This window comes from Hemibagrus wyckioides, linkage group LG13 (genome assembly GCF_019097595.1).
Source record: "Hemibagrus wyckioides isolate EC202008001 linkage group LG13, SWU_Hwy_1.0, whole genome shotgun sequence".
Classification (NCBI taxonomy): domain Eukaryota; kingdom Metazoa; phylum Chordata; class Actinopteri; order Siluriformes; family Bagridae; genus Hemibagrus; species Hemibagrus wyckioides.
In genome coordinates, this window is record NC_080722.1 from 3531319 (window position 1) to 3557662 (window position 26344).

Consider the following 26344-nt stretch of genomic DNA (forward strand, 5'->3'; position numbering starts at 1 on the left):
CGAAGGAGAAGGGCGGGTTTTACTCGAATCTCTACTGTTCACATTTCATACAGTTGACTGAATTGCCTAAGCTAGGTGCAGGAAGATGCATCAATGCTTCAGGTTAGGAAATGTTAACAAATATCACCATCAAAGCTGATGTTCACTCCACTGAAGACTGAAGCTTCACATACTTCTCACGAGAGGATATGTTGAAAAAAAGTGTGTGAAAGTGCATTTCAACATCACGTGAGTATGTGTTAAATAAACGCACGAGTCATACACATGATCAACGTGTGAATATGTGTAAATGAATCATGTGGAAGAAAATTCGGTTTAAAAAGAAGCGAATCGTGTGAAAGAGAATCACCTCTGAACATAAATGAATCAGGTGGAAGTAAATGAATCATGTGAACAAATGACGTGAGAATCATGTGAAAGAATCATATGTAAGAATGAATGAATTAGTGAACGAATCATATGTGAGAATGAATGAATTAGTGAACGAATCATATGTGAGAATGAATGAATCATCTAAAAGAATCATTTGTGAGAATGAATCAGTCGTTTGAAAAAATCATATGCGCGAATGAATGAATCATTTATAAGAATCATATATGAAAATGAACGAATCATTTGAAAGAATCATTTGTGAGAATGAATGAATTAGTGAAAGAATCATATGTGAGAAAGAGTGAATCATGTGAGAGAATCACATGTGAGAATGAATGAATCATGTGAAAGAATCACATGTGAAAATGAATGAATCATTAGCAATAATCATACGTGAGAATAAATGAATGAATGAATCATGTAAAAGAACCACAGGTGAAAATGAATTAATCATTAGCAATAATAATACGTGAGAATAAATGAATGAATGAATCATGTAAAAGAACCACAGGTGAAAATGAATTAATCATTAGCAATAATAATACGTGAGAATGAATGAATCATGTGTGAATGAAGAATCACAGGTGAGAATGAATGATTCATGTGAAAGAATCTCAGGTGAAAATGAATGATTCATGTGAAAGAATCATATTTGAGAATTAATGAATCATTTGAAAGAACACATGCGAAAATGAATTAATCTGTTTGAAAGAATCACTTGAGATTCAATGAATCATGTGAAAGAATCACGTGAGAATTAATCAATCAAATCAATAAACGGATCGCTTTAAGGTAAGATATAAATATATATTGTTAAAATTAATGCGAAAAAAATCCTGAAATAAATCTAACGTGTGAATAAATTAATCATGTGAGAAAAAATCGATTGTTAAAATGAATGAATCGTGTGAGGATTTTCTTAAGAGGAGTTAAAGCTTCATATACCTGCTTTTGGAGCTTTAACCAGCCTGTCTACTGCAATTTCAACCCAAATATAAGACTGGAATGTTGACGCTGATTACCTGGCTCAGGTCTGACATCAATTTCAGCATGACATTAAAGATATCCAGCTAAACAAACATACCAAAGAGACGTTTGTGTGGTCAGCATGTCGTTTGTAAACGAATCGACTCCTTGACTCATCACTGGGGGTCGACTCGCTGATCTGAAGAGACTCTTTCTTTCCTTAGTTCGTTCGTTACCGTAAACAACAAATAATTCCTATAATCATGCTTTTGATGAAAATCCTTTATTTCTTGTTGATGTTGTCAACATCGAGGGTCTGTCTCAAAAATGGGATTGAATTTTATATATATATATATATATATATATATATATATATATATATATATATATATATATATATATAATTGAATTTTATATATATATATATACACATATATATAAATCTCTAATTATCTCTAATGTGGAACCGAATTGTGTAAATGTGGAACCAAAAATGTGGAACCAAACCACAATACATTCAAAATATTGTGAATTACTTCCTAATAAAATGACGCTTATAAGCCACTTGAGCCTCAGATTTGTGTTCTTGACCGCTAGAAGTGGAACCTGATGCAGACTTCTGCTTCAAAGATAGACATGTTAATATTTCTGGCATTTGGCAGACATCCAGAGTGGCATTCATCTCATTTGTAGAAGTGAGCATTAAGGGCCTTGCTCAAGGGCCCAGCAATGGCAGCTTGGTGGTCTTTAGATTCAAACCTTCTAATCAGCTGAATGAACCATCACCTTACCAACTGAGCCAGCACCTTCCTCCTTGTTGTATGATGTTCTGAGATGCTTTTCTTGTCATTATGTTTGTACAGAGTGATTATTTGAGCTACTATAGTCTTCCAATCAGCTTGAAACGGTCTAGCCGTTCCCTTTGACCTCTCTCTTCATGAAGACATTTCTCTCTTCAGAATTAACACTCGCTGCAATTTTTGTCTTTGTCTTTTTCACACCATTCTTTGTCACCTCTACAGGTCTCCAGTTATGGCTGGAAACTCCCAGGAGTTCAGCACCAGCATCCATCACAAAATCACCAAGACCTTTAACTGAAGCTCACAAGTGCACAAAGCAAGGTCCATAAAGACATGGGCCTGACCTCAACCCAACAGAACACAGTTGGGATGAATTAGAGTGGAGACTGGGAGCCAGGCCAAAACTGGGATGTCTGCCTTTACATGTACATGAATGTAATATGGAGTTGTCCCGCCCTTTGCAGCTATAACAGCTTCAACTCTTCTGGGAAGGCTTTCCACAAGGTTTAGGAGTGTGTTTATGGGAAATTTTGACCGTTCCTCCGCTCTAATTCATCCAAAAGATGTTTTACCTTTCTGGTGTGCAGTCATGTTGGTACAGGAAGGGGTCATCCCCAAACTGTTCCCACAAAGTTAGGAGCATGAAATTGTCCAAAATGTCTTGGTATGAAGCTGAAGCATTAAGGGTTCCTTTCACTGGAAATAAGGGGCCGAGTCCAACCCCTGAATTCAGTGATTTGGAGGGGTGTCCCAAAACCTTTTGGCAATATAGTGTATGTAATGAAATTGTCAGAGAAGCTAATTTGGACTTTATCCTCATCCAGAGCAACTTTTAACTCATTTATAAAACTGAGCAATTGGGAGTACAGACCTTGCTCAAGAGCCTAGCAGTGGCAGCTTGATAATCTGGGAACTTTCTGATCAGTAATCCAACACCCTAACCACTGGACTAACACTTCTCCAAATGGGTTTGTGGAAGTGCATCATGGCACATATACACTTCTGGCATTTGGCAGATATCCTCAGCTACTTAATCCTTGAAATCTTTGGTCATTCCATGAACATTTAAATGGCTCAAGTTGGATTCTTCAGATCTATGACCAAATCAGGATGTATTTTTATTACGATGCATTTTATTTTTTGACTTGTAGCTAATTAACAGTTTCATGTGTGCTGATTCAACCTGAAATCACCAGCCTGTCTGTATAATCATAATGCAAAGTATTTCCATCTGTATTCTCAGTACCGTCACACATCAATGAGAAAAGAGGATCTTGAACCCAAAACAGTCGGCCAAGATGGCCATTGTACCAGTTACCTCGATTTCAGTTCCGCTAGTGACTCACGTTATGACAACCTTCAGATGATTGTTTGCAGATGAGAAGTTAGCCAATTCAAATGTAAAAAAAAACCCCACCACAGCAATGATTTATAGGCAAACATTTTATTGTTTTTATCAAGTCAAAAACAAATAGATACAGAGAATTAGAGAAGTCCTCTTCTATACAGTGGCAATTTAAAGTTTAAATCTTGCTTTATTACCCCTTTTCAAACCCAGCCCAACTGAAGGAAACCCTGTCACAATATACACTCTTCTCACACACACACACACACACTCGCTCTCAATCATCCACACACTTCTACTAGGAGCCTGGGCACATAAGTGACAAACTTTAAGAAAACATCGTTGAAGGCAATCTAGGGCAGAGACACTGACGAGCTGACGAACCTGCTCTAAGGCTTTATATAAAGCGAACGCTCGCACAAAGCCATGACTGACATTTAAAGAGCGAGGCAAATGTCGCTCATGTCAGGAATGAACCCTGGTTCCACCTGTTTATACACATTGTTCTGCATATAGGTTTCCAGTATTGTACAGTATTTATTTTCAGAACCCTCCCTCCCTAAGGAACAGACATTGGTAAGGGGGGAGAAAATGTATATATATATTAAACAAAACAAAAAAACCAAACACTGATTACTGTTGTAGGAAATCTTGGGTTATGTTTGGATCAGAGGAGGACGTGTCGAGCTCAACTGCTGCGTAAAATAGATTTCAGCGCCCAGCTTTAGTCACAGCACACCACCAGTCAAAATCTTTGACTTTAGCGCCTCCTGCTGTTGATGAAAAATCCAAACGCAAACCCAAAGACAACTAAACATCTCTACGAAGCAGACAAAAAAAAGCAGAGGAATTTCACCTCAGTAACTTACTGGGGGACTCTTTAAATAACGTTAACTAAAAAGGAGGGAAGCTGTGGCTGGGGGGGATTTATACAGACTGACAGACAGATGAGGTTTTTTTTTTAATATTTGGGAGGATTTAGAGTAAAAGAAAGACACAAAAAAAAGATTAGCTCAGCTTGACAGGACCAAGCGAAACTGGCATAAATACAACTAAACTCCCTCACCTTCCTCCTCCTATAACACTCTAAAATCGATAAAAAAAACCTCATCTTTTCACATTCCTCTACGGTCAGAGGGAAGCTATTGCTGGCTGTAACGCATTTTTTTGTGGTTATGTGAAAATTCAACATTATGCTGGCAAAAAATTAACTACCAAAAAAAAAAAAGAAAGAAAAGAAGAGGAAGGATAGTAGATAAGCCCTCGATGTGGCCGTCCCCTACTATGACCCTTTCTTCTACACAGATGACCAGCATGAGTATCTGGTCAGATTAGACAGGTCTGAATCATAACCAATGAATTAATATTAGCCGGTGAACAAACTCAAACCCAGCTCTTAAAACATTTATGAATTAGAGTTTCAATTCTTTCCATCTGCATGGATAAACAAACTGAGCACAGCATATTTACAAAGCAAGGGGGGAAAAAAAAAAAAAAAAAGATACGTTTCAGTAAAATATTTTTCTGTGCACCACACTTCGGTCGACCTTTGTTTTTCCTCCAGTTCCATCTGAAGTAGATATGATCCACTATTTACTTTATAAAGGCTTTTGGCAAAATCAAGCTTTCAGATTTCCATTACGTTCAACACTGAACTAGAGATGTCTATTTTATAAAGGGGTGGGTTTTCATATTTAGATTTCTATATAAAAGCCCGAAACCCCTTCAGAATCCAACCAAACAAAGCTGAAAGGCAGTCGGTTCTACAGTCACATCTATGATAATATCATAGTAAATAGAGCCATATTTGCAGAAATGATGCGAGACGGATCCGAAAGATTTCAGAACTTTCACATAGGACCCCAAGTTCCGTAGTTTCCTGTCGCCTGATTCGAAGATAGCGTGAAGTCCACCCACGATAGTGTCCCATGCCGATGCTGTGTTCTCAAGGTGGAACTCAAAGGACGAGGCAGCATCGCGATGGAGAGTCTAATCCAGGCGTCGCCCAATTCAGTTGTTTTCCTCGTCACTGTCATCGGGGCTGATGGCTGGACTGTAGGTCGGAGACGTCGGACTGTACCCCGGAGAGGTGGGGCTGTAAGTCGAGCCTTTGGGACTAGTAGGCGAGTACGTCGGCGAAGTCGGGGAGTATTTCGGAGACGTCGGGGAGTATGTGGGAGAAGTGGGGGAGTACTTGGGGCTGGTCGGGGTGTAGGTAGGAGACGTCGGTGAGTATGTTGGAGAAGTGGGGCTGTATTTGGGTGTAGTGGGAGAGTAAGTTGGAGATGTAGGGCTGTATTTGGGAGACGTTGGAGAGTACTTGGGCGAAGTGGGAGAGTATTTGGGTGACGTCGGGGTGTATTCCGGAGAGCTGGGGCTGTAAGACGGAGAGGTGGGGGTGTATTTCGGAGATGTGGGAGAGTATGAAGGAGAGCTCGGGCTGTAAGAGGGCGAGCTTGGGGTGTACGTAGGAGATTGGGGCGTGTACCGTGGGCTGGATGGGGAGTAAGACGGAGAGGTGGGGGAGTAAGACGGAGACGTCGGAGAATAATTCGGGCTGGTGGGTGTGTAATTCGGAGATGTGGGCGAGTATGAAGGAGAGGTGGGGCTGTAAGACGGAGAGGTGGGCGAGTAGCTGGGCGAAGTGGGCGTGTAATTGGGCGAGGTTGGGCTGTAACTGGGAGATGTCGGGGAATATGACGGAGACGTCGGGGAATATGACGGAGAGGTTGGAGAGTACGAGGGGGAAGTCGGCGAGTATGAGGGCGAGGTGGGCGAATACGACGGAGACGTCGGGCTGTAGCTCGGAGACGTCGGAGAATAAGAGGGTGAAGTCGGAGAATACGAAGGAGAGGTCGGAGAGTACGACGGAGAGGTCGGGGAATAAGAAGGAGACGTTGGAGAATAAGAGGGTGATGTGGGAGAATAGCTTGGAGAGGTGGGGGAATAAGATGGAGATGTAGGAGAGTAAGATGGAGACGTCGGGGAATAAGATGGCGATGTCGGGCTGTAGTTGGGGCTGGTGGGAGAATAGGAAGGAGAGGTGGGAGAGTATGATGGGGATGTGGGTGAGTAGCCAGGGCTCTGTGGGGTGTAGCCTCCAGGGGAGCGTGGCTCATACGCTGGAGATGTAGGGGAATAGTTTGGAGACATGGCTCCACCTAGAGGAGAAAAAGTGCAAGAACAAGATCAATTTTTCAGTCAAATTCATAGAATGTCTAGAACATGAGACTAAAAACAGTAAAATGGCTCCAAAGCTAACCTGGAGAAGGAATGTAAGGACTGGCTGGACCAGGAGATCCAGGAGAGCCGGGTGTAGGAGACCAGGCAGGCGAGTAACCCGGAGAGAAGCCGCTGGCATCTGAGGCAGCACTTGGTGAAAAACCTGCAGCTCCTGGAGTCATTCCGCTTCCTGTTAGGAGAGCAAGAGGATGAGACAAAATATAAACATAGGATACGAGAGAATCTGATAAAAACTAGAGCCTGCACTCACCCACGCTGGGAGACCAGGAACCGTAAGCCGGAGTGGCTCCCGTGTTCCAGGGTGTCATGGCTGGAGACATGCCACTCATAGGGCTGGGGGCGGAGCCAAAGAACATTCCAGTTGCTGCAAAAGAAGGGAAGGAAAAAACCAGCATGAAATGACTTACTGTCAAGTTAAAAATAATTTTTTTCTAGTTAACACACGTCACTCACGTCCAGCCACGCTGATGCCGGGGATGTTTGTGGGAATCTCCATGCCGTATTTGCATTTCTCAGCATCCAGCAGCAGGTCGAAGCAGCCGGTGCCTGCAGGAGCCAGCTGTCCGAGCATGATGTTTTCAGACACGCCCTTCATGGGATCGCATTCTCCGTGAGATGAAGCCTCCATCAGGACGTCCACCTACATGCAGGTCGAGGACAAACCAGCAAAACGGTACCATGAATGATACTCACTTTTACAAATTAAAATAATAAACATACAATATAAACTACAGCATTTAACCTTTTTTTAATCAGTTAATGTATTGTCTTATTTGAATAAATATAGCACTGGGTAGAACAAATTTGCCCACAAATTAACACTTTAAATGTATTTAATTTCAGTAACAAACATTCATAACAGATCAGATCAAAATAATTCTACTATGTAGTGAAACTACAGCATTATAAAAAAGCAAAATATTTAAAAAGCAATAAAGAGTATTAATTTCTCTGCTCCTTGTTCTTACCGTCTCTTCAAAAGAGCACTTCATGAGCGGCCCTGTGTCCTGTCTGTTGATGCCGTGACGAGTGATGGCCATCAGGTGACCTCTGCAGGTCATGGTGTCGCACAGGAGTGCGAGATGGCGGTAGTTCACGTAGGAACCGTCGAAGGAGATGACGTGGTACAACTCTCTCTCCAGAGCCTTACGCACTGCCTCAATACCAAGCACCTACAGAGGAACAAAGACACGCTGTCTAAAAATGGCTGCAGATATCCAATTTTGTGCTTAATAATTCACATCCTTTAGGAGGTTTTCCTAAATTTGGATTCTTACAGTAAAGATCTCCACAATATCGTTGGAGGTGGTCCTGACTGGGTCGACATCCTTCTCGCTGAGGACTCTCATAAGACTGACGCCGTCTGTCTCGAGAATCCATTCCTGCAGAGCTTTAAACTCTCCCTCCTCTGTGATGATGGTCTTTTTCTTGTTCTCGGTTTGAGGAAGATGCATGTACACCTACAGGAGTAGAAGCCGATGAGTCCAGAGTAAACAGGGCTTGTGATTGAAGATTCGTTTATATTTAAAAACAGCACCCCCTATTGCGACTTGTCTCACCTTGCTGATTTGTTCAATGCCCTGCAGGGTCATATCTGTCAGCATGTTGGACTCTATGCACCTCAGGAACACGTCGTCGTCCATCTTATCCACCACCTCCTCATCCTGACAGAGGAACGACACCAACCAGCTTAGTTAAACGTGCGCTTTATTTTATTTATTTTTAAAAACCACCACATCAGTAATCTCACCTCCTGGAACTTGTTCTCGTCACTGTTCATGATTCTGATACGAAGCACCAGCTTCTCAGCGTTATCGTCGTTGAAGATGCAGTTCAGATCGTCACCAAAACCTGCAAGATAGAAATAAGCAGCTTAGCAGAGAAAACCTACATCTACACTGCTGGTTTACTTATTTATTTAGTTTCCAGCTCCTAACCATGGTGTTATTCTGAGGATCACACCACACACACTTCTGAAACTCTTTCGGGATCAGTTCAGTAAACAAATAAGGTAGGTGTTGTATCTGAAACGCCACAGGCTCAATTGAAGGCATGTGAATGAAAAGCAGAGCTAATGTGACTATTACTCCAAGACGACAATAAAAGTCATCTAACGAAAATGAACAGTTAGATGGAGACAAATGGATAGACACACAGATCGAGACAGACAGACAAAGACATATGAACAGAGCTGGCTATAAAATTATTGGGGGGGGAATTACTCCGTGAATGACCATGCCAATGTACACTACACTTATAAAAAACAGCTTTTTTCTATTATTTTTTATTATTTATTTACATTATTTTCTACAGCTATTTTTTTTTTTACTATCAACTATTCTTAACATTCATTATTTTTTCATGTTTTTGTTGCCTTTAAACTGCCCTCAAATTCTCAGCCTTTTTATTTAAAATACTAATAATTATACTAAAAACATACACTAAGGTAAATCAAGTGGAGTCTTGTTTCACCTGCGTTAATTTTCTCAGCGATCTGCTCCATAGAGAGCTTGCGGTCAGTCATGTGTTTGCGGTCCAGCTCGATGCGGAGCAGCCAAGGAGAGATGCGCGTCACGTCAAAGTCGGGCATCTCATAGTAAACGTTCACCCACTCCTGATCCTCGGCCACTACAGTGCTCTGGGGGTTGGGGTCATAGTAGATGGCCGTGTTGGCCGTGACCTTGCGCAGGGTCGTGTGCTCCAGGCGACACAGGATGTCTTTGGCGCGTTCTGCGTCGCGGGCCGCCTGGCCCAGCAAGAACACGGTCAGGGACGGAGTCTTGGGACGTTTGGAGATGTTGATCAACTCCTTGAGTCGAGGCACACCCAGGGTGACGTTTTTAGCCGACACACCGGCGTAGTGGAAGGTGTTCAGGGTCATCTGAGTGGCAGGCTCACCCAGAGACTGAGCAGCCAGAGCACCCACCATCTCACCCGGGTGAACCTAAAACGTTTATTAGAAATAAAACCTGAGCACCGAGTTCAGAATCCTTTACATTACAGGATATTTTTGCTTTACTCACGATCGACTGGTTGAACTTGGTCTCGATCTCTCCAAGGAGCCACTCGAAAGCCTCGGAGCTGAGACGAAACTCTTCGGTCATGCGTCTGGAGCAGAGGGTGGAGCGCAGATGGATGTTAAAAAGCAGCGTGGCGTTCTGCTGGGCCTGCTTGCTCAACGGATCGTCGCCGTTCACGATCACCAGCTTCTTACTCAGCTCGTGCACACCTACATAAGAACAAGTAACGTGAGCTATGGGAATATGGGGTACAACATGGGTACACATCAAGACTCTTCTCTGTTCTGGCATCTAGGTGATGGAATAATCTTCCCCCAGATGCCCAAACAGCTGACTCAAGTTTACACACCCTCCACCACTCTTAAAGGGTTGAGATCTGTCGGAGTTCGCGGGTTGATGCGGAAAATTTTTTGTGCGTTCCAGATCATTCGAGCCAGATTGCACGGCAGCACCACCTACAGGAAAGGAGAAGAAATGACAAAACAATGAGACGACCTGACTTAATCGGAGTTAACAGCATCGGTAGAACATGCATCATGATCACAGGTACAACAGGGTATGGAATTGTCCAAATTCAAAAACCATGGGATTCATTTTTCCTTCCGAAAATACAGGATACTGACTTTTTGACCACAACTTCAATACCTGCCATTAGATTCTGATCAATAATTAGTAAACAAAATTGGTTGATTAACATGTCAGTATTTTCCAGGGTAATAAGCCACATGCTAAAGATACTGTAAACAGAATTGCCCCAAAACCAAATACAACGCTAGGTCAAAGCAATCACATGAGATCAATGTGTGAACATTTTTGAAGATTGTGGCATTCTATTAAATTCTATTAACACACATGCATGTTGATCAGAATAAATGCACACCTTGCTGTCTCCACTGGGGAAAATGGCTCTCAAGATCTCTCGGTCCTCCTTCATTTTCTCAAACTCCCTCTCCAGAGAGCTCTGCACGTGCGCATTGGTCATCACCTCCTTCAACACGTCCTCCTGCAGCGTGCGCCTCAGGGCTCGCTCGTTAGTGTAGTCAAACTTGAACCTGGTGGATTAAATGGTAGAGAAGGTCAGAGGTGCGAAAGTCATGGCTAAGGACAGAATGTCAGACGAGGCTTGGAAAGAACAGGTTGCTAGAAAGACTCACTTCTTCTCAAAAGCTTTGTGGGATGGTTTAAGTGTGGCCATGTTTTGGAACTCCACAGCCTCTCCAGCCAGGCCATCCTCTCCGTATCTCAGCTGTACCACCTGGTTAATGGAGTTTCTCACTGTGGCGTCGTATTTCACCATAACAGACTCCATAGACTTGATCAGACGACGCTGGATATAACCTGAGTAGACCAAAACAAGATGATGAACATTAACACCAACACAAATAAAAACGGTCTATAGATCCTTTAAAATGTTCTTGTCTACCTGTCTCGGCTGTTTTCACAGCCGTATCGATCAGACCCTCTCTGCCTCCCATGGCGTGGAAGAAGAACTCCGTGGGCGTCAGACCGGCAAGGTACGAGTTTTCCACGAACCCTCTACTCTCGGGACCGTAGTCATCCTTGATGAAGTGAGGAAGAGTGCGGTGCTTGAAGCCGAAAGGGATTCGCTTACCCTCAACGTTCTGCTGACCCACCACAGCAATAACCTACAGAATAATAACAAGCAAAAACAGAGCTTTGTAATCTAACTTGGATCAGGTATAGAAGGAGAAATCTGATTTGAAACAAAAAGAATTAAGAATTTATACAGACTCCAAGTGATATAAAGAGAAACGCTCATTAGTCTCACCTGTGAGATGTTAATTTTGGAGCCCTTGGATCCGGCCACCACCATGGATTTGAAGTTATTGTACTCGGACAGCGATTTCTGGGCAGAAGATCCGGTCTTGTCTCGAGCGTCGTTCAGGATACGGTTGACCTGATTTTCAAAGGTCTGTCTCAGAGTGTTACCTGGAGTGGGCTCCAGTTCGTTGTTGTGAGCTTTCTCTATGACCTGGAAAGTGTAGTATGTCATCAAAATAAGCTCCACCCCCTCCTTCTCCCAAAACACAAAGCAGCCTTTAAAAAATATTTCTATGACTAGAGACATCATAACCATTCTCACCTCTATCACATCTTGCTTGGCCTTCTTGATGGTGTTCTGAATGTCGAGATACGTCTTTGCGTCAGCGATAGAGTCACCGATACCAATAGAGTGACCTACAAGAGTGAGGAAACAAACAAGAAACCATGATCACGGGCACGGGGGGTGGGGGTTTGGTGGGAGGAAAGTGTAGATGTAAACGTTTTCCTTCAGATAAACACCTGGAACCCATGATGGTTCAAAAGCATGGATGTAAAATGTTAATACACATGTAGTCTCATGAATAAAGCCTCACCTTCGATGAGCAGCCAGTTGTTAACGACAGTCTGGATATTTGAGTAGAAGAGGCGGGTGATGTCATGACCCATCTCCAGGTAGGAGATGTGGACGAGAGAACCGGCGGATGTACCAAGGGACTTCTTACACAAGATTCCCATGATCAGCTCTCCGTTCTCCACGATCACCTGAAACAGGAAGGAACGTTACCAATACACGCGTGCACACAAAAAATTAAAATAACTGGACTTTCTGTTGAGAGCTTATTAACTGAGAACCTTTAAGGGTTCAGTCAGGTTTAGGGTTCTATGTAGATCCCCCTAGCCCATCATATCAGCAAGGGTACCTAGAAAAATCATTGTAGGAGGAATTCTTGATTATCCCATGAACGTATAAAGAACCTGTGTTTGATTACAAAGCTGTTCATTTTAAAAGAAAAGTGGATTAAGAAATTAAAGATTTTACACTTAGAGAGCTTCCATATGAAACCTTTAATGGTTTAATGTGCGAGAAACAAAGGGCCTGTAAGTGTCCTAAATGAAGCTGTGTAGACTCAAACCAGGTCCAAAGGTGACTTATTGTGCCTATGTGACAGCTAAGCTTAAAAAATGTCTCTACATACATGTAATACATGTAGTACATAGAAAATTTCCTTCAGACAGACACCTGAGGAACCCATGATGGTTCAAAATTTGAGAGCAGCATAATTACTGGACACCAGGCCCACCTTCGTGTCTCCAGGAGAGATGTGCTTATATGGGCCGCTGTCTTCATCATCTGGATGTGTGCTGTGTGTACGGATCACGTTGATGTGACCTGGAATGATCAAGCTGAAGATCTGTTTGCCGGTCCACAGTGGGCGTGGCTTCAGGATAGCAGGCTGGGGCACTTTGCCATCCCAGGAGGATAGGAACATCAGCAGATTCATCACTTCACCCTGATCGGAAAAACCTCTAGTTAAAAAAAAAAAAAAGCTATTATTCATCGCTGAGAATTGTTTTCAAGTCTGACCGATACGCACCCTCTCTAAGAAGACGTCTCGCTTGGTGAACTTGCGCACGGCAGTGAGCGTGTCCTGCACGATACCCATGACGGGTCTGTTGGACTGGGGTGTGACGATCATACGTGGCACCATGGCCAGCTCCTGGATCTCGGCACGGGTCTCGAGGGACTGGGGCAGGTGAAGGTTCATCTCGTCTCCGTCAAAGTCGGCGTTGTAAGGAGTCGTTACACTGCAGAGGAAGATCGGAATTTTATTCTGCTCATCCATCATTTTCAACAAACTACAGAACACTGACGTTATGTAGTAAAGGTGCAGCTTGTCATTTTTAAAAAAATCTTTAGAAACTTAATCCTATAACCAATACAATCAGAGCCATGTGTGTAAAAATTAAATAAAAGACATTTAATAAATAAGCCTTATTCCACACCCTCAAAAAGCAACTCTCCAGCAGTTTCATTATGATGTAATTCACCTCTCGACCAGTAGAGGGCTCTAGAAACAGGCACCTAGTCACACAGTATATACCTGAGGTTCAGTCGAAACGTAGACCAAGGTAGGATTCGAACCCTGTGACCCATCATAGACATTTTGTGCAAGGTGGGCTGTCTGTTAAAGATGACGATGTCACCATCACACATATGCCTCTCCACCTGATGAGACACCATTCACAAAAGTTAAGTACTTAAAAAAAATAATTATAGCAGCTACAGAACAGCGTTACTTTACCTTATAGCCGATCTGAAGGTGAAGGTCACTCGGTTTAGGGTGGAACCGGAGGTCAATTCGGTCTCCGTTATCACGGATGATGTATTTGGCTCCGGGATACTGACTGTTTCCTCTCCTCACAAGCTCCTGGAGTCTGAAAACGGAATCGACGTAAATCCAAGTGCATCATCTCAATTAATTATCCAAATATCAGAGACCATCTTACACTTCCTTCCCAAATAACTCGAAGCCTAATTTTTGCTTTTTAGTCAAAACGTATGATGCTCCGAGTTGCTGAAATTTTTACTGAGCTGACGTTCACTACATACGTATCTAATGCTGATTCAAACACTGATAAGTTATATATAAACTCCAAACATACTCCACATGTGGAAAGAAGCTGAATTAAAACAGTCTGTGTTACCTGTCTATGTTAAAGGGCGTGACGATCTCAGGGAAAGTCATGTTGGCGGCGATGGAGCGAGGCACGCCCACCTGGTCGATCTGTAAGTTGGGGTCGGGCGTGATGACTGTTCGGGCTGAGAAATCCACACGCTTCCCCATCAGGTTTCCTCGAACTCTGCCTTCTTTCCCCTTCAGCCTCTGTTTGATGGATTTGAGCGGACGACCGGATTTTTGCATGGCCTGAAACAAACAAAATAAATTAAAACAGCGTGTCTACTCCAACTCATCTTTAATAACACTCATACGCATCATATTTACCGCATACATTTTATTAAAACTTACTCGAGGCAGACCGGGCAGCTCGTTGTCCACCATGGTGGCTACGTGGAACTGCAGGAGTTTGACGTCTTCAGCTATGACGTGCGCCGCGGCTCCACTCTGCTCGTTCCGCCGTAGCTGGTTATTGATCTTCACGATGTCGGCTAACTTGTGCGTCAAGTCGTCCTGAAGGGGAACCGCAAAGAGCAGTTTAATGGGACATTCAGTGTGGTCTGGTGAAAACAATGCACTGCAATGACATTTCACACAATGGGCTAAAACATGTATGATAATCTTATTTTAAAGATTTAATAAGACTTGATCTTAAACGTATAAGAGCTTGAATAAAAGCGGCTGAAATTGTTTTACATTGTATTATTCTATTTTTAATAATTGCTATTAATTGATTATTAAATTACATTTTTATTTCATCAGATTATTCATTTTAAATCACCTAAAAATATTTCTCTTAAGCCAACTAAAAATCTTAATTATCTACCTTAATAAATAGGTAGATATTTAATTTCACCTTATATGTGTGTGTGTATATATATATATATATATATATATATATATATATATATATATATATATATATATATATATATATATATATATATATATATATATATATATATATATATATATATATATATATATGTGTATGTATATATGTATATATATATATATATATATATATATATATATATATATATATATATATATATATATATATATATATATATATTATGTTTTTATTCCCCATTTTTTTGTTACAAAAACTAAAAAAACAATTAAACTTCAATCAAAAAAAAGACTTATTTTGGTTGCATAAGATAAAGAATTATATTGTTTCTTATTCTTTATTCGTTGGAATGAATACAAAAAACTTAATAACTGAATTAAATAAGTTTTCCATAGCTCTGTGGTGAGATAGTGAACACACTGCCTAACTCTCACCTGGTTCCTGGCCGAACCCTGCATGACCACAGCCGGTCTGACGGCGAGAGGTGGGACCGGCAGCACGGTGACGATCATCCACTCGGGCCGTGCGAACTTGGGATCCATGCCCAGGATGAGATCTTCCTCGTCAGAGATGCGTTTGAAGATCTCGTGCACACGTTCGGGGCTAAGGAGAATCTTCTTCTCCTGAGAGTCTTCGTTCACGTGCTTCCACTCGGCGTACAGCTCCAGGCCCGAGCGCCGGATACGAGGTTGGTAGCGCCCGCATCCTCCATGACCCTGACCACAGATGATGAAGAACCGTTAAAAAGAAAAAGAAAAAAAAAAGTTGATTAAAAAGTGGCGCTCCTGGACCAGCCAGGTGTTACAGCTCACCTTTTCTTTAGTGAGGTCCTCATCGTTCTCCTGCTGCTCCACTCCGAACTTGTTGTCCATCTCCTCTCCTCCCTCACAGATGTTTTTACCTTTGCACAAGTCGTAGACGTGCATCAAGCGCTTCCGCGGCTGACCTTTCGACTTGGCCAAGATGTCTTTGATTTTGGGATTGTTCTGTACAAAGATTATTTTTAAACACATGTTAATACTTAGAAGCTTGCACTGATCAGATTAGGGATAGATCACCAAATAGGGAAAAATGAAAAGAATAACACACCGCATCAACCAGCAGCTTGGAGCAAAAGAAACACACACAGCGGAGGACTTTCATGATCTTAGTGATGAAGCCAACGTGAAAGACGGGTTTGGCCAGCTCGATGTGAGCGAAGTGACCCGGACATTCTGTCATGTTACCTGCATATAAACAAGGCACCAGTTTATGATCCATGATAGCAAAAAAATATATATATAAAAAATTTAAATAAATAAACTACTTATTTGTCTCAAAAATTACTTATTTTAATTACTTTCCCCCCCCCATAGATTTTATATAATTTTTAAACCTGAATTTATTTTTAATTTTTTTAACCAGATTTTTTTTTTTTATTATTACAGCTCAGTATAGAAAAGGCGACATTTCACGTCAGTCGAGGACACTCGGCCGCTGGTCTCACATAAAACCATAAAAAGCTAAAACTTATGATGCACCTGCACACGTCTGGCATCTCCCCGACCTCTCGATGACCCCCTGCCGAGGGTCCATGAGGCCACCCAGTTTGGGCCGTCCTCCCTCTGTGGTCTCGGGGTACTTGATGCCCAATTCAGTGACGGACATCCGTTTCTACAAAGACCAAACACGAATATTAACCTGTTGAACATTTACATATTAAACATCCCAAAACTGGTCTAAAAGAACAACAAAAAAAAGCTACACACAGTGTGATTAAAGAAGCCATATGAAATTTTACCTCACACTCAGCTCAAAAGCACATATTACAAATGAGGCTTTTTTTTAATCTTTGCATACAAGTCATGAGTGCTTATGACCACTTTGTTTAGCACAATGCAATCACAGCTTCAAACACCATGTCTGCACCAACTACTGCACCTTCACGTGACGCATCTGCTCGCGTGACTGTCACCTCACAGTTTCCAGGTATGTAACCCATTTGGCTTACTTCACACAGGTCTAGCAGTTCACTACACTCTTCATAGCAGCTTTACGTGACGCTCATTAATATTCACAAGCGTGCACTGACCAAAATGGCCAAATTAAATCAGAACTCGCAACAGTGCAATATTAACTGAATTAGATCTAGAGCATGTTCGTATAAAACGCAACATACTTCTACTGTTTTTAATATATTCTCCTGCATGATCAAATGCTAACTAAGTGCACACACAATGGACATTTTGCATTAAAAGACTGAAAAAAGGCATGCGTTTGAATTCATTTGTTTTATTGTCATGAATAGAAGACAGACATTATGTCGAGTTGTTGGATTTTAACGAGAAGAAACTAAGTAAAAACAAACAAAGGCTACATCAATATGAAGATTTAATAAAACTCTGCACTACTGTATTTATAAAAATATATATATTTTTTTATTGATTATCCAATAGATTGATGTTCAACTTCCTACACGTGCGCTTACTGTTGTTACTGAGTGGCGCGTGAGTTAGCTAGCAATGCTAAGCTAGTGCTAAAACAAGGCGCGCGGACAACACTGAAGCTAAAACTTCAAGCTAAACATGGAATTAAAGTGGTTATGATGTTAATAACACGGCGAAGCTCAGAGCAACAAAGGTGATGTCCAAAGAATGAAGAAAAAACCTAGCGCAAAGGCAAAGACCTACAAGCTCATCTGGGCTGAGGACGCCGAACTGAACTCTCTTGATGAGGCGCAGTGGGCATGCGCTGTCGCTGGAAGGCGGTCCGTGCATCCTGTCTATTCAAAGAGACTCGTCCTCCCCTCGGCACGCTGCTTTTCAAAGAGGGAACGGCTCTGAAACGCCACCAAGACCCTCTTCCTGGCACCGAGAGGTGACCGGAACGTGTCCGATGGCGGTTTCCAAACGAACCACGTTTCTTACCACTCAATGTGCCTATTTATTTATGTATACAATCTAACTGCTTAAACTATTCTGCTAGCCCCCTTCCTCCCCTTGATCTAAACTCTGGTGCGCTCTAAGCGCATCTGAAAGAAAGCGGCTCGCACACGTCTTTATATAGACTGAAGTACAGCTACGGGTTTACCTACACCCGTTGACAGGGGCAAACTAGTCAGAAGGCGGGTTGCGCCGCTACGTTCCCGAACGTCCATTGGTTACACGAATGTTGGAAATAAATAATTTATAAAGGATGACGCACAGCCAATCAGGTTGCACGTTTTTCTTCTCAACGAATCCTAACCAGAACAAGGCGGGAAGTCATAAAACAAGGCCTCTTATTGGTCTATCCTTAAAAAAGGCGTCGCTATAAGCCATCTGTGTATAAATAAATTTAAATATTTAACAACATGAAACGTGATTTGTGGGCATGGTCATGAATATATATAACCAAGAAAGAACTGACCAATCGGAACAAACTATAACGGCGTTCGTATCGTCCCGCCTCTTTTACGAACATTGCCGATGTTTGCCGAATGCTGTTTTCCCCGTCTAAGCAAAAGTAAAAAAAACGGTACTGTTCCGTCCGTCTCGTCCTGGATCAGCTACGAGTGTTGGAAAAGAAGCTCGCGCGCAAGGCCTACCTTAACCACCGAAGATTCAAACATATATATTTTCTTTAGCTTTTATGATAAACGCTCCAAACTAATTTGAAACAAAGTTCTTTAGCACGCTTTTACACATGATCGCTAATTTTGCTAGCAGTTTTGAACATTTGCTACTATTTTATGGGAAATTGCGGGAAGCCTCGGAGTCGAGTTAAAGCACTGGCCGGACAACTGACAGAGACTTTCGGTATGCGGTGTTGGAAAGTTCCCGGAAAGCCTGGGGCTTTGAACCAACTACAATTTTTTAATTCTTTTATATACAAAATATCAGAACTTGTCGTTTAAGGTTTGTGAGACGATTGCTTAAAAGGGTGTTACGTATTTTAAGTCTGAATACATTTTTTTTTACATTTTAGGTTGTAGGCCGCGAGTTAGCCTTCAGCTGATAACTTTAGATAACATTATTAATAGATAAACGGGCTTTAACAAATATTATTTGAGAAATATTAAAATGATATTTTCCTCAATGGAGAGTTTTAGTCTATTGTAATGGAGAAGTGTTACATTTGTGTCGCCTGTAACAAAAAATGGCGTTAGGTAACACTGGGTGCATTAATAACGTTAAATACTGTGGGGATTAGTATTTTATCTTAAAGCTATTAAAATTACAATGTCGGATCAAAGTTAAATTCGGTCAACGACGTTGATTTAAATCAAATGTTTATTTTATATTTATACTCGTCTACAAGTCGCCTTCGTTCGAAGGAGAACGTTAATGCACAATATGGCCGCCGTGGTTGTTAGCTTTAGCACAGTTAGCTTAGCATAGCTCTGTCTCCTCCACAACAGCAGTGAAGTGAAAACATGATTTTAAAAAAGTGAAAAATTAACTCGATTTTTTAGATCGACGATAAATGAAATACCATCTAGCTTAAACATTATATTTGATTTCAGAAACGTAACACGGACGATTTTATGAATCGCCCTTTAGGTGCTGATGTGGAATCTTCAATTCAGGAAATATATCTACAATAATATTAACTAGATTAGATTATAGCCATTCGATTTAATTCTTATTGTCTCTATTTAAGTATTTAATAAAAAAAAATAAACAAATAATAACGAGTACTGGATATATTGTATATTAGATATCTAGCTAAGATTAGTTGCCATGGTGATGGAAATAGCACGGAAACCTACGTTGTTTTCTTATTACTGTAATATAACAGAGTTATAGCGTATATATAAAACATAGTTATGTGTGTGTATATATATTTTGGGGAATAGTCGATAAATTGCACGCGCCAATGCTAAGGAAGCCTAGCATAAACGCTATTCTAGAAATTTGTCTTTGGTCGCTGGGAAACACATTAAAACGCGATTTTTACGATGTTTAATCCATTGTTAAGTATGTAGATTTCGATTTTTGTAACGGATAACTATAAAATATTAGTCAACTGGGATATCTTAGCCGGCTAAGATGACCACTGTTAGCCGGCTAACAGTAAAAGCTTTGTTATATGTAACTCGGGTGTGTTTCACCGCTGTGTCCTTTTTTATATATATTTGTCTACATGCATGTACTAGTATATCTGGCAAAGGTTATGTTCTTAGCGACATTATTTTTTTTTAGAAATGAAACGTCTCTAATCCATCTTCAGAGCTGTACGTGGTGTGCCAGTATGGCGGAGGCGTCTCTAATAAAAATGGAGTCTGCTCTGTTACTGGGGTTGTTGTTTTGTAAGGAAGAGAGAAGTCAGGCTGAGTCATTTGCTACAGCTAAACATGTCTCCTTCCTTATTATTTTACCCCCTCTGACGTTTTAGAAGTCAGTTCAGTGTGCCAGTTACGTGATCCAGATTGAAACGGAAAAAACATGAAACAGGAATTTTCTTTTTCGTGCCACAGAGGCAGATGATCTGCTTTAGGGGCAAGTCAGGTTAGAGGGGTCCTCTCAGTGTTGTTCAGGTATTTTCAGGGGAAAGTAGGTACAGCATGCTGGGAAAGTGGCTAGAAGTTGCCGGGTGACGTCACCGACGTGTTCATTTGCATATTCATAGAGGTCATTATTGTATAAACTCTATATCCAACTTGTGTAATGTCTTCGGAATCATGTTGGATGAATGCGAAACTGTATGAAAGAACAGAAGACAAGGAAGTTATGATATCTAGTTACTACTCTTGGGCACATTTTACTTTTATAATTAGCCACATTCTTATGCACATCTCTGTCGTATTTTGACATACACTGAATTGCCAAAAGTTTTGGGACACCACTCTAAATCATTGAAATCAGGGGTTGGTCTTGATTCCTTACTTCCAGTAAAAAATGGAACTCTTAATGCTTCAGCATACCAAGGCATTTTGGACAATTTCATGCTCCCATCTTTGTGGGAACAGTTTAGACATGACCCCTTCCTGTTCCGACATGGCTGTGAACCAGTGTAAAAAGCAAGTTACATAAAGACATGGATCAGCTAGTTTGGTGTGGAGGAACTTCAGAGAGTCTTGACCTCAACCCCATAGAACACCTTTGGGATGAATTAGAGCGGGGACTGCGAGCCAGGCCTTCTCATTCAACATCAGTGCCTGATGTCACAAATGCGCTTCTAGAGGAATGGCCAAAAATTCCCATGAACACACTCCTAAAGCTTGTGGTAAGCCTTCCCAGAAGAGTTGAAGTTGATTAGCTCAGGACCCAGTCAAGTTCCTCCACACCAAACTCGCTCATCCATGTGTTTATGGAGCTTGTGCAGTCATGTTGGAACAGGAAGGGGTCATCCCCAAACTGTTCCCACAATGTTAGGAGCATGAAATTGTCCAAAATGTCTTAGTATGAAGCTGAAGCATTAAGAATTCCTTTCACTGGAACTAAGGGGTCAAGCCCAACACCTGAACGCAATGATTTGGAGGGGTGTCCCAAAACTTTTGGCAATATAGTGTAAAAGCAAGCTGCTACATGTAAATTATGAAGTAAATATCAGTAACTGGGTCCCTTGCCCCAATCATATTCAGTCTCTTCACCCTGTGTCAAATGACATTTAGTGGTTCTTGGCTGAGCCTCATTATAAACAGCAGGAGATGGAGAGTAGTACATTCAGAGAGTTTGGCTATTTCATCAAAGTTTGGAAAAAATGATGAGCACCGATTTACCACCATGGCTTCAAGTAGGAGAGATTTAGCTCCTCAGGAAGCTTTAGCTGCACGTCTTGAAGACGAGGATGACAGAAGTGCTTCATCTGATTCGGGAGCGTGTCATCAGATGAAGCATCTTCCTGGAGAGGGAGCCGGTTTACGTTTTAAAAAAATGTAAGTAAGCATACACACACACACTGTATACAGGAGGTGGCTGTTTATTTTTAGTTTTTTCTTTTTAAAGTGGAAGAGATGTGAATGAACACACAGAATTCACTTTTTTGACAGATTGACAGACAGCATGTGTGTGTTTGTGTTTATTTATATATATTCCTTTTTCTTTTCTTATGTTTATACAGTGCTGATCCACAATCTTGCTCAACTGCTGCAGTCAACATTACCCCTGTATACCAGCCTTCTAGAGGAGGATGAATGCCAAAATGCTGGACCACTGGACCGTTTTCATCTGTGATTTTCAAAGGCTTCAGTGCCAAAATACCAACAAACAGGCAGCTAGAACACTGGACATGGTCAAAAAGTACATATGGTCCAATGTCATTGTGGGCGAATTCTACAAGTTCATTAGTCACACATCAGCGGTTCCTCTAAAACAGATCCAGGTTTAGTGGCCAGAGAGCCTCTACTCTGTCCCATCTCCAGTAACAGTTATGGTCAGGGATAGGTACAGAATGTTGAGTGACCCAGGCAGAGATATGGCGAAGGAGACACCAGACCATAACGAGTTGTTTCATACAAGATGGCTTCTCAATGAGATGTGTGCCATGTGCCAGGCATATTACCATCCAAGAACGGAGCTGTAAATCTGACATGACCCAGGATATGAAGATGGTTATTGATCATTGGGAGCAATGATGATCAATGGAACTTGGAAACAGCAGGTCTTTAGGAACTATGCCAATTAGTGATTGGTTGCAGGGAGCAGTGGTGATGAGTGATCGGACATTAGGGTCCAGAGTGATTCAGTTGTTGGTTTTGTCTTTTTTTGGGGGGGAGTAAAGGTGACCAACAGTTGGCCAGTGGGATCAGTAATCAGTGACTGGACATTAGGAACATTGTTGGTTGGGAACTATGATGGTCAGTGATTGGACATTAGGAACAATGATGGTCAGTGTTTGGACATTAGAAACATCGATAGTTGGGAACTATGATGGTCAGTAATAGGACATTAGGAAATATGGTGGTCAGCGATTGGACATTAGGAACATAGATGGTTGGGATCTATGATGGTCAGTAATAGGACATTAGGAAATATAGTGATTAGTGATTGTTGGGCACTGTGGTGAGCTGCGATTGGACATAGTGAATCCAGCAAACCCGCTCTCTCGGCTCATATATCAGCAGCTTTGAGATGGAGAACCATATCGAGTTCAGGACATCCGCCAGCAACTGCTTTAAAAGTAGCTAGATTTGTCATTAAGGTCTCTAAATTGGCAACATTGTGCTTTCTTATTGTTCTTTCTCTTGGAGCAGGAGTTCTTAATGGCCGCCAGTTTTTTTTTGTTTATATTCTTTCTGCTCCCACACCCACCTAACTTTGTGAGTTTATCAGGTTTCTCAGAGCAGGACTCCAACATGGACTTTTAACAGTACAGACGTGTTCTCACAGGACCTGATGTCCTCAGTCCATAACAAAAACTATAACACTTGCTGCTCCACACACTGAAATGTTACACTCAAGCAATGACAGAAATCTGAATGTCAGTTAATTTACAGCACATGTTCATGACTCCTGGTCCTGGAGAACTTCCTGTTCAGCAAATTTTAGTGCTTTTTCAGCTCCCAAGACACCTGATTCAGCTTGGAAAATGTGATTGATTAAATGAATCAGGTGTGATGTGCAGGACAGCAGTCTTTCCTGGAACAGGGATGAGATCTTGTAGTGTACAGAATTATCATGCGGTGTCCTCAGCCTGGGATGTGTGTCATGTAAATGTAAGGTGATTTAAATTAAGCTTCATTATAATGAGACAACTTTAGGATTGGTGCACCAAACTTCAAGCTCCAAATCTTAGCAAAGCTGTTTCTGTACCAAAATGATGTTATGTTACTTTTAGTTCATCACTAAGTCTTTGGTTTTCTTCTTTAATTGTTTCTTTGTTAGATTTCTCTTCTGGTTTCCAGACCGGTGAGTTTTCTTCATACTGAAAAGCATGACACTTCAAAATAAAGTCAGTAGAGATGTCAGTAGTGTTGAAAACCCAGTGTCCACACGTTTTTAGCGACTCTCCCTACCCTACCCTCACACACCTGACCCAGATAATCACCTAATTAACAGCTGTTTCTCAGTCGACTCAGGTGTGTTGGACAGATGTCCAGGACAGATGGTTGTCCATGAAAAATGACCGTGAAAAATTGTTTCACGTGTTCTTGTGTACATACACTGTATTGCCAAAATACAGGCCCTTAGTTCCAGTGAAAGGAACTCTTAATGCTTCAGCTTCATACCAAGACATTTTGGACAATTTCATGCTCCCAACTTTGTGGGAACAGTTTGGGGATGACCCCTTCCTGTTCCAACATGACTGCACACCAGTGACCAAAGCAAGGTCCATAAAGACATGAATGAGTGAGTTTGGTGTGGAGGAACTTCAGAGTCCTGACCTCAACCTCATAGAACACCTTTGGGATGAATTAGAGCAGAGAGTGCGAGCCGGACCTTCTTGTCTTCTGTGCAGGCTAGTCAAGTTCCTCCACACCAAACTAGTTCATTCACGTCTTTATGGAGCTTGCGCGCGAAGGTTTGAAGGGGTGTCCCAAAACTTTTAGCAATGTAGTTTATTTTAACTTTGATACACACCACTGCTTAATCCTCAACTGAAGATAGCAAGCCTTATTCTTCTTCACCACAAATACAAACCTTTTTGTAAGGTACTTTTTGATCTTCACCTCAGATATGTTCACCTGTGTGTGTTAAGGATTTCTAGCACCACATTTGCATGCATGTGAAGTACAAGTTAAAAAAACACGTTTTGTTGGAAGACTTTAGGTACTTTACATGGGCGTGTAATGACTTGTATGACTTGTATGATCATGTCTCAGCTTAATCCAATGTCAGCATAGTGTTAGTGTGTTTAAAGTAAGTGTTAAACATATAACCTGCCGAAAGAAGACTCGATAAGCGTTCATATTTTTCTAACGATGTTTATTAATGATCAGAGCTCTAGGCTACTTTCCCGAGCCCTGATTTCCTGTCGTTCTTTATGTACGTATTTTTAAGCCCTGTACATTTATTCCTGATCTCAGAATAAAAAGCTCTCTTTTACACCACACCTCTGTGCTCTTTTGTTTCTACATACTGCTTATATTAACCTGATGTTAATCCTCTCAGATGGACCCTGATCCTGGTAGCCACATGAACTCCTGTAAGAGTCAGGGTTCAGAGCGCCCCCGTGTGGCGGACACAAGACCTCTGTTACACAACCTTCTCTACACACTCAGAGCCTCCTCTGCTGGAGTGCCACCGCCACTGCTGGGGTTATTTAAGTCCAGTCTGCTCATGGTATACAGTTTAAACCTGATCCTAAACGTTAATGCAGCATTCATATCCAAGTTTTTAAGACTAAAGTGTGAGTAAACATGATAACCTGGACTAAACTGGGCTTTAGGAGGTTCTTTTACGTTGTAGGAGTCCTGGTAGTGTTGTGGAATATGCAAATATGTTATGTAACAAGCAGATTTTTAACAATATTTACTGCTTATTTTTTAACGTAAACACTTGGAAAGTCAAAATATAAGTGTAATGATGAATTAAGAAGTCTTTCAGCACAAATTTCTTATTAAAATTTTGAATAAAGTCTTGAAATCTGCATTAACAAATATTCAGAAAATGTGTGAAAATTAGAAGTAACTTAAAATCTGTTTTTTATTAATGTGGCAGATGAATTTAGCTTTAAATGATTAAGGCTACTCAATTTGACAAGGTAATTTTGCTCAGAAATATTGGAACTAATAACTAAATGATTGATAGTTTATTATTAACTTGTTTTATCTGGATGTAAGTCATTTTATTTAAATGTGTCTGCTGTATTGCTTGTAATGAATTAAAATAAATATAATGCACCGTGTAAATAATTAAACTATAGGGACACCCCTCCAAATCATTGACTTCAAGGCTTGGGCTCAGCCCCTTAGTTCCAGTGAAAGGAGCTCTTAATGCTTCAGATTCATACCAAGACATTTTGGACAATTTCACGCTTTCTGGGAACAGTTTGGGGATGACCTTCCTGTTCTAACATGACTGCACACCAGTGCCCGAAGCAAGGTCATGAATTAGAGTGGACGCTGCAAGCAACACATTCTCATCCAACATCAGTGCCTGACTTCACAAATGTGCTTCTAGAGGAATGGTCAAAAATTTTCATAAACACACTCCTAAACCTTGTGGAAAGCCTTCCCAGAAGAATTGAAGCTGCAAAGGTTGGGACATCTCCATATTACATTCATGTGCATGTAAAGGCAGGCATCCCAGTTCTGGCCTGGCTCACAGTCTCCACTCTAATTCATCCCAAAGGTGTTCTATGGGGTTGAGGTCAGGACTCTGTGCAGGCCAGTCAAGTTCCTCCACACCAAACTCACTCATCCATGTCTTTATGGACCT

General features: G+C 41.4%; 1 protein-coding gene and 2 long non-coding RNA genes across 4 annotated transcripts; 2 read left to right on the plus strand and 1 right to left on the minus strand.

The window, feature by feature from the left end:
- Positions 1-91: 91 nt before the first annotated feature.
- On the plus strand, positions 92-4385 carry LOC131364028 (uncharacterized). Of its 2 annotated transcripts, none has more exons than XR_009206409.1 (2): positions 92-228; positions 2361-4385. It is a non-coding gene; the product is annotated as an uncharacterized LOC131364028 (long non-coding RNA). The 2 variants fall into 2 exon arrangements; XR_009206410.1 differs by lacking the exon at positions 92-228 and adding an exon at positions 822-1164.
- Positions 3567-18061, minus strand: polr2a (RNA polymerase II subunit A). The gene is made up of 28 exons (XM_058407087.1): positions 17732-18061; positions 16583-16715; positions 16152-16288; positions 15875-16048; positions 15497-15778; positions 14561-14722; positions 14238-14458; positions 13835-13967; positions 13634-13758; positions 13127-13337; positions 12833-13042; positions 12125-12293; positions 11851-11945; positions 11536-11739; positions 11170-11392; positions 10901-11084; positions 10627-10798; positions 10096-10201; positions 9750-9955; positions 9199-9670; positions 8477-8577; positions 8286-8390; positions 8004-8186; positions 7695-7898; positions 7180-7366; positions 6977-7090; positions 6746-6895; positions 3567-6644 (listed from the first exon to the last, which is right to left on the minus strand). Exons 1-28 carry the CDS (start codon positions 17816-17818, stop codon positions 5494-5496), a joined length of 5901 nt encoding a protein of 1966 aa, XP_058263070.1. The 5' UTR covers positions 17819-18061; the 3' UTR covers positions 3567-5493.
- A 466-nt stretch (positions 18062-18527) lies between these two features.
- Positions 18528-25014, plus strand: LOC131363724 (uncharacterized). Its single transcript, XR_009206366.1, has 2 exons — positions 18528-21900; positions 22086-25014. It is a non-coding gene; the product is annotated as an uncharacterized LOC131363724 (long non-coding RNA).
- Positions 25015-26344: the final 1330 nt, after the last annotated feature.

What these genes read in the sequence shown, in the direction of transcription:
- polr2a (XM_058407087.1), bottom strand. Translation starts at nt 17,818, where the DNA reads ATGCACGGACCGCCTTCCAGCGACAGCGCATGCCCACTGCGCCTCATC. An exon ending in TCTCTCCTGGAGACACGAAG is followed by an intron (nt 12,294 to 12,832) that starts GTGGGCCTGGTG and finishes TTCCTGTTTCAG; the next exon opens with GTGATCGTGGAGAACGGAGA. An exon ending in TCCCCAGTGGAGACAGCAAG is followed by an intron (nt 10,202 to 10,626) that starts GTGTGCATTTAT and finishes CCTTTCCTGTAG; the next exon opens with GTGGTGCTGCCGTGCAATCT.